The following is an 8,956-nucleotide window of genomic DNA, read 5'->3' as shown; positions in this document are numbered from 1 at the left end:
GGTTTAAGCCGCTACACATGGCTTAAGCTCAGGGTCTGGTTTCACTCTTCACTGCACTGACAGAAATGACCAAAAATAAATAAATAAATAAAAATCACGTCAGGTATTTCAGAAAGGGCACTGAAGTGTGGGTCTGTAAAGTTTGATGCAGGACGCATGCTAATTCGGTGCAAAACGTTATCCTGCACTTCAGCTCCGATAACTGTCGCAGCAGCTCGCTTTACGGACGAGGAGCTGTGGCTGAAACATTTCACAGCTTTCAGTTTTGTTTTGTTATTTTTTTCCACTTTTATCCCGCGTTAAAGCCAGGACCAGGACCAGGACCAGGACTACATCGCCCGGCGTGCCCGGCCCGCCCCGCCCCGCCCCAACAAGATGGCGGCGGGGCGGGAGCTGAGGCGCGGCGCCCGCCCCGGCTGAGGGCGCCAAGATGGCGGCGCTGCGTGAGGGGGAGTTCGCCGCCCTGCGGGGCCTGCTGAAGGTGAGCGGGCCGCGGGGCCGCCGCCATGGCGCTGCCGGGGGCCGTTCCCTGCCTGGCGGCGGCGGCTGAGCGCGTCCCGCTTTGCTCCCCGGCAGGCGCCGTCGAAGGAGGCCGTGCGGCAGCTGTGCCAGGACTGCTTCTCCAGCCCGCCCGCCGGGCTCGGCCCGCTGGCGCAGCGCGCCTGCCCCGCCATCGCCGCCAGCCCCGAGGAGGCGGCGCAGGTAGGAGCCATGGCCCCGGGTGCGAGGTGGAGGCGGGCGGCCGGGGTGAAGGGGGCTGGGGGCTGCTCCTTGTCCGGGCTGGAGCCCCCTTCTCCCGTCTGCCTGTCCTGCAGCTGGTGGCCGCCCTGCACAGCCTCACCAGGCACGTCGTGTACCGCGGCTTGACGAGGGCAGAAGATATCCTGGCGCTCTTTCCAGAAGACTTCCACCAAAACCTGAAGAACCTCCTAACTAAGATAATCCTGGAGAACGTGTGAGTGTTACCGGCTGCTTTCGGTTGGGAAGTTCAGGTGGGTTCGCCTGGTTTGCTACGTGGGTGCTTGGCAGCGCAGGGTTTTGGTTCTGGCCGTGTTGTGCACGCTGCGGGCTGAAGCACAGCGCCCGCGATGAGCTGAGCCCATTGCTGATACCATTTTTTCCCTTCTTTTCACAGCTCTGCTTGGAGGAATGAAGCACAAGCAAGTCAGAGTAAGTAGTGTCTTACATTCTGATGAAATTAATGCTCCTGAGGTCATTTGAGCGAGCTTGGAGTTCAGAACTGTGCATGGCAGCATGTTTCAGTGCAGCGCAGCACAAAGATACCACCCTTTGCCTTAGATGAAGCTGTATGCTTGGGGCATCATTCAGCGTAGGAGCAGCCCGTAAGTTTGTATTCAGATCTGTGCTAAATTGTTTCCAGTCCTGGAGCAATTTCACTTAATGCTCAATCTGTTGCTACATGGCAGAATGCAGCCTGGATGTGGCAAGTATTTGCCGAACTTCTGAATATGAAGCACTCTGACCTTCCCATTCAGGTCTTTAAATGATGTCCATAGCCAACAACTATGAGCTGCAAAGCATACATTCCTATTGGGGAGCACCTTATCTGTGCACATTCAGTCACTTCTGTGCATTCTTTCTCTTTCACACATCTCTTCCAGATGTGGCACATACTCATAACTTGCTTTTTCCTCACCTTTCTAAAGCGTGATGTAGTTAAGCAGTGCAAATGTTACCGGTAGCATCAGTCAGTGAGTTACCTCCTAGTTAAGTGCTCCACACAGCTATACTCGTTTGTTTTTTCCCTTAAGAGGCTTTCTTTTCAGCCGTAGCACTTAGAAATGAGAGCTGATTCATAACAGGAGTACTCTGAGGTCTGCATAGATCCTCTTGGCCTTTCTCTTAGCCTGCAGAGGAAATGATGTCCAAGAAGTAAACACTACAGCAAGACCCGGAAAACCACTGTCCCTCAAAAATCTTAATAGTATAAATGGTAGAAAATAGGGAGGGGGAGGAAACTATTGCATAATGCTAATACTGTAAATACAGCAGTTGCTTAGTCTAAACATTGTTCTAGCGTTGCCAAGACACGCAGTGCTTTTTCCTGTATCCTTAACACTATCATGCCTTAGAGGAAATGAGAACAAGCATGACATGCCAGCGACACACCAGCTAGCTCTGCACAAAGGAGAAGCAAGGCTGGGTGTATGGCTCCTGGAGCTTTGCTCTGAGATGAGTGTTTTTGTATTTATTAGATTTAGCCCTGTTGTAATGAGATTTTATTTTTTTAAGAAATTATGGATTATTTTAATGTTATATTCATGAAATATCCAACACATATTACACAGGGGCCAAGGCAGTGCTTTAAAGAACTGACATTCCAACTGATTGTCCTGTGTTAATCTGAAAATGTGGATGGTTTCCTGTCCCTCCAAGCTGCCAACAATCAATCTTTGCAAATTAACATACAAGACTAAACAGATGCATTTTATGTTGTTGCAAATACTGCCAAGTGCTGGTCCTGATGGACTGTAAACTGGAATTTCTTCCAAACACAAGAGCAAGGCAGCCAATTCTGCAGTGCCCCCTGGAGTTCTGAGGGGAGGAGGAGCCTTTCCCCTGATAAAGACAAACTCCTCTGAGCACCAGGAAGCAGAAGGAAAGCTTGGGATCACATGGGATCAGCCCTCGGGGAGGAAACTAGCACCTTATGGCATGCAGAATCCAGGCAGGCTGCAGTTGCCTGTTGGGACAGTTCTTTCTGCAGCACTCAGTACGGGTTTAGTCTTTGCTTCTTCATCCCCCTCTGATACCCTTAAATAGATACCAAACCTGACCACCAGCAGTTATTTGCCAAGGCTTTGCAAAGATGCTCAAACTCACCAAGCACCACAGCTGAGATTTTAAACCGAGTTTAAGAATAAACTATCATCTCTCTACAGATCTTTTATGGGGCTGGTCCTACCTTTCTTTCAGACTCATTTCAAAAGCCTGAGCCACACAGGAACAATGTTTCCTTGTGTGCCTGGTTCTCATTTGTTCTGACACAGTAGTTAAGCATGCTAGCTGCAAATGCCTGTTTCAAACTGACAGGGTTTGCCATCGTTCCCACATCCCTAGTGTAGACTTCCTTCTAGCGAGAAGTTACTGGTTTTCCCAGGAAATTGGATGCTGCACTGTTGAACACAAGAAGCGTAGCTCAGCTTTTACCAGAAAATCGAGTTGAAAAAGATGCGAGAGGTGTTCTGTGTCTTATAGATGCAACAGCTGCAAAGTGGGGATGACGAGGGTCCGTAGTGCAACGTGCAGTACTCCATTAAGTACATGCCATTACCAGTGACTGTCCCCATCTCTTCTCTGCAGCAAGGGCTAGCTGCACAAGTTTCTTGGCAGGGCAACCAAGTTGGACCTGTTCCTTCCCATTGGAAGGCTGATGGCATTTGTAGCCCCAGCACTATGGATGTTGATATTGCATCAGACTCCTCAATGATTTCTCTAATGTGAGATCTGACTAGGATGGAACTGAAACTACATCTTCAATATTTTTAACAAATTGGCAGGACATGTAAAGATTCCGGTTTCCCAGTTCTGTACTGCTTGGTTTTTAAGAAGATTCCTGCGTGCTTTCTTGCCAGTTACAGAACAGAGTGTAGCAGGTCCCAGAGCAGCTCATGATTAAACACTGAGTCTTGCAAGCAGGGTATGAAGAGGTGAAGATAACTTATTGCTCCCCTTCTCTTAGCTGCTCTGTGAATTTAGCTGTGCCTGTCTTGCATTTTAGCATCCTTGCTTGTGATGATGGAGAACCCCGTTTGTTATTCCAGCATCACGTGGAGGCCTTATTGACTGGCTTATTACAACATAAAAATGATGTGAAGCCAGGCAGTAGCACTACAGCCGTACATTTTTCACAGGGCCAGCAGGATTCTGTTAGCGGAGAGGCATGTGTATGGTGACAGGCACGGGTTCTGGAGTCATCGTGTGCTGCCAGGCCTAACTGATCCCTGTTTCTTAATCCCTCAGTCTCCTTGCCTCGGCTGGTCGACATGGACTGGAGGGTGGACATCAAGACATCGTCAGACACAATCAACAGAATGGCAGTCCCTACTTGCCTGCTGCAGTTAAAGGTAATGTCAGGACCTGTACAGGACCAAAATAACTGAGTGGCAGCACAAAATAGTTTGGACAGGCATCTGGTGCTTGCTTACTGCCTGAAGGGTAGGAGCAGAGAGGCCCCTGAGCAATTCACAGACTTTCTCAGAGGTGACTTTGACATACAGCAGAACCTGGGAATCATCTCTGCGATGAAAGCCATGTTTTTATGGTGAGGGAGAGATTTCTTTGCATGATGATGAGAGAAAGCAGCATATTTGTGCCTAGCCACCATTGTTCTCTACAGAAAGAAAGATAAATTACAGGGAAGCCATTGGCCTTTAGTTCTAAGTCACTCAGCAGTATGTTTAGCTGAGTATGGTAGCTGGGAGATGTCTTCTGATTACTAATAATTTCCATCACTGTCCCCATCTGTCATTCGGGGAGTATAGCCAAAGTTAATGCTTATATTCTACAGAACTCTTGATTCCCCCAAACCAGTAAAAATGGGATGGGTAGGCTTCAGAGGAGGAGGAACAATTAATTTCTGTGTGTGGGATGTGATTACGTGTTGTGTGGGGTATCTGCTAAGATGCTTCTGATAGGGATGTGGCTTCCTGCCATGAGGCTCTTCAGAATTCCCCCACATTCACGGCTCAGTGTGCTTACTGGCGCTCTGCTAAAGGGAGTGCACTCCGCTGGTAAGGCTGACAGCAAGAAAATGGGCTCTGGGCTTCAGGACGGAGCTGGATGCCAAGTTTTTCTTAATCTGTCCATTAAGCACTGACTTTCCTAGTGGCACTGGAAAAAACATCAATGGATTTTTCGTACACCTAACAACTGCGTTCCTGTTTTCAGATTCAGGAAGATGCTGCCTTATGCGGAAATAGTCCCGTTGTTTCTGCACTGACTGTGGAACTGAGTAAAGAAACACTGGACACTATGTTAGAAGGTCTAGGAAGGATCCGGGACCAACTTTCTGCTGTTGCAAACAAATGAATACCCAAGGACATGAACTCCAGCAACCAGGAAGGGAAGTATTCTACACCGACAGCTTTCCTACGTTGCAGCATTGTATAACACGGTTTGTTTTAACCAAAAAAACAAAAATTAAGAATATTTTTGAGTTAATAAGATAGCTTTTGAAAAGCTCACACTTACACATTCCTTTGGCCTGGTGCCAGAAAGTGTTTTCATACTGTTGTTGAACAAAAATTGGTCTGTATTTTGGAAAAGGATTTAAGGGCTCAGAGCTTGGTTTAATCACAAGGGTCGTAATTGGAAATAGCAAATAGCTGCAACCAGTGAAGCAAGTGCTATCTCCCTGCCCTGAAATTAGGATCTAAAAGGCTCAAGCTGGTTAATGGGCTGCCTTCCAGCATTAGCAGACAAGGAGGGTACTTCCCTCTGGAATGTGCATGCACTGAGGTGCATGCTAGATGTAGCACTCTCTCCCTTTCAATGAAGCACAGCCATGCTGCAGACTGTTATTACAGGATAATGCTTTGAAATAGGGCAATTATGCTACAACACATTCCCTTCTGATCAGCTTCATAGCACCATTTGCAAAATGACTAGTCTGTACATCTTTAGCAGCAAGTAATTTCCTCCTTCTGTCTGAAAAGAATAAAGGAGTTCAGATAATTCATGTTTGGGTTTATTAGGCTTTGGGCTTTGCTTTCCCTGCAGGAAAAAACAGACTGGGAGAGTGAAGAATTGATGGCCTTTGTCTGTGATGTAGGAAACCTTTCTATGGCAATTGGTGCCTATATTTCCCCAAAGTGTTCTGATTATTTGTTTGTATAAATCTCCATTTAATTAAAAAACGAACTGCTAATTGATTTTTGGAGTCCTTTTCTGTGTAGAAGAGATGTTGTCCTGGGTTACCTCAGCCTTTTTGTGATGGTGCCTAGTTTCTAGGCTGATGTAATGGATGTTCACTTTTGTTGCTGAAGAGGGATTCTTTAGTTCCTGTTCAAATGGATTCATCTTTTAAACTGTTTTCTATCCCATTTTAGTAACAGGGCACCTTTTAGCACATGTACCAGCTCTGTGCTAGGTACAGGTAATGACCCTGACCTAAACCTTTACTTCCCCATCTGTAAGCACAGAAAATGAACAAAATGCAGACTCATCTCTGATGATCTGGTGTAAGGCACCGAACTGGAACACTGTATCCAAATGCTTTGTTTGTGGTGAAGTCCCACCTTTCATAAAACATTTGGCTCTCCTTCAAGACAAAATATTATCTCTTGTGTTTGCAAACATGAAATCAAGTGGGATGTGTACATAAGCTACAATGTTTTGTTAATTATTTTTACACATCTCCCCACCGGCTAGAATAAAGATGTAAATAAAGCCAGTGCTTTTAGAAGATTGAGGTAATACCGCTCATGCATCAAGCTGTATTAGGGTATTAGCCCTGTGTTAGGGTCCACTTAGCGGAGATCGTAACACTTGCACTGCCAAGATAACCCAGTAAACTTCCTATTTAACAGGGAAATCCAAAGGGAGAAGACAGATACTCAAGAATCTGTTCCACAAGTTTCAAGCTATGGATGATGTTTATAACCGACTTCAATCTGAGGAAGTTTTGTTGCTTTCCAGCATAGCCTTAAAAATCTCAAATATATCATGCTATTTATTTTAGAAGGTAGGAACAACTGAGGAGGTGAATAATGAGATGAAGCACTCGTAATATTAGAGGAGCAGAGAAGGTCAATACACAGGAAAACTTTGAGGTAAATCTTGAAGTTAAAGCCAAAATGGTGTAAGGACTAATGAAATGAAGAACTGATAGGTGCAGTCCTCATACAACCCCATTACACAACTAGAGAATAGCTGTGAAGAAAAGTCTTAGAACTGAAGAGGCTGTCCCAGTGTCTGAGCAGCTCTATCTGCAGGTAGCTAAAAAGTGCTCATGGAGATTTAATGAAGGAGGCTCTCCACTGAATCAGAGGTATGCCAAATATCTAATGACTTCAAGAGGTATTTCTCAAGTCATTCTGCAAGGAGATGCCAGTATTTTCTAGCTCAAGATGTAGGAGGCTACAAGAGAGCTTGCCTTCAAAGCTTTGCATGAAGTGTTAGGCATTTTTTGCTGGTTCTTAGCACATTTGCCAAGAAGAGCTGAGACTTACCACTCAGAAAAAGATCTTTAAAATAAGAGAGGCTGAGTAGGACTGTCATTACCCAACCAGCAAGAGTACTTCATTAAATGTTCCTAAAGTCCTAGTTATGGAGGTTGCTACACAGATAGAAAATAGCATGCCTGCTCTTCCAGGCAATTATTTGATTTTTTCCATAACATGATTGCTCTCTTAAAATCAGTTTTTTTAGCCTCCCTCCACATACTGCTGATGGTTGGAAAGCTAGCCTAAATGTGTTCAGCGTGAGTTTATTACTGGCTTGTTCCTGTGCCAACACTTTCCTCTTTAGCTTCGTTCTCTTCCAGATTTCCCTTTTTCCCTTATGCTTAGAGACAGTGAAATTCCTCTGCTTTTGTGACAACTAAGCAAAGTAAGCTCTATTTTCCGTGCCTTTCAGCATCACAGTGGCCATTGTTTACTTACAGTTTGCATCTCCCTTGGATGGGGTCACCACAATTGTTCATTTCTGGAGAAGTGTGGTCCAAGGGCATTAATAAAGAACAGAGCTGTCGTAAGTGAATCACCTGAGTGAACTCCTCCTCCTAGGAAAACCCAAGCTCTCATTGTGAAGTGGAGCTCAAAAACTCCAGTATTATTTGACGAGTAGAAAAACACCACCTACACATACGCTGTTTGTCAAGTGAAAACTCAGTTACACCAAGCAAAGTAAAAATGAGTTATCTCTAAGAAAATTTCTCTTAGTGAGAAATTTGTTTGTAAAATACAAGTATGCACGTTCAATTTAAATTGTAATTTCATAATTCAGACCCTGTGTTGGACCTAGCTCTATCAAAGTCTTGGAAAATCATTGAAAACATGAAATTCTATTTTCATAAAATTAAATTTTGCTTCTTCTTACCACAAAGTTACAAAACCAAAAAAATTATACATTAGGGCGTTCAGGCTAAAAATTCTACAGATGATGTGGGTGAAAGCATGAAGAACTTAAGAAAAAAAGGCCTTCAGTTGTGGAAGCTAGGAATCATAATACTCTCTAAACATTGTTTTAAAGTAGCAGAGGAATTTTTAAGACTCATGATAGTTTGGTATAGCTGTAATAGTTACTCTGTGCTTAAATTTTGGGTTCAACATGTAAAATTTGCACATTTAAACTCATCCCAAACTATCACCTATAAAGTTTTTGCTTTGTATTTAACTGAGGTGTTAGTCTTTCACTCTAAAACATTACTGGTAACACAATGGCACGTTTGGAGTTTTGTCTCAAGTGCAATATGTCAGTTTCACAACACGTTGGGTATCTCATTATTTCACTGGAGCTAACAGTTTATATTTAACAATATAAGACAGGCCCTCTGACCAGATAAGGGCTGAAACAGGCCTTTTTGATAACAGATCTGAGAGAGATCTCTTGTTAAACGAACTCTTTTCAAGTATCACAGAAGCTGTGCTTACTGTCAGTTCTTGGTATTAGGAACAATGTATTTATTTAGCAGCATCATTTCCTCAGCTGCTTTATGACTGTAGTAATTCTGAGTCCTAATAATTTTGTTTACAGGCTAAAGAATATTTCAATAAAAACAACAGCAAAAACCCTACAAAAGTAATTTTGTACGTAAGTACAAAAGTTAATGCTTATGCTAATCTTTACCACATATTCCTTACAAGATTAATCTCACTAAGCTGTAGGGGGTAAACGTAGGTGCGCAAGGTTGTAGTAAATCAGTAGTAGCACTGGAAATCCCACCTCCCCAGTTCCTTTTCTAACTTCTCAACCCCTTGTTGGTTCGCCACTT

General features: G+C 44.3%; 1 protein-coding gene across 1 annotated transcript; it reads left to right on the top strand.

Moving 5' to 3' along the window:
• Positions 1-365: 365 nt before the first annotated feature.
• On the top strand, positions 366-5,894 carry COMMD9 (COMM domain containing 9). Its single transcript, XM_082761682.1, has 6 exons — positions 366-481; positions 577-702; positions 816-955; positions 1,136-1,170; positions 3,985-4,088; positions 4,912-5,894. Exons 1-6 carry the CDS (start codon positions 431-433, stop codon positions 5,050-5,052), a joined length of 597 nt encoding a protein of 198 aa, XP_082617808.1. The 5' UTR covers positions 366-430; the 3' UTR covers positions 5,053-5,894.
• The last annotated feature ends 3,062 nt before the right edge of the window (positions 5,895-8,956 follow it).

The sequence above is a fragment of the Aythya marila genome (genome assembly GCF_965140915.1).
Source record: "Aythya marila genome assembly, chromosome: 5".
Classification (NCBI taxonomy): Eukaryota; Metazoa; Chordata; class Aves; order Anseriformes; family Anatidae; genus Aythya; species Aythya marila.
The sequence above is the reverse complement of the archived record's forward strand: the minus strand, read 5'-3'. Positions and strand labels throughout refer to the sequence as shown.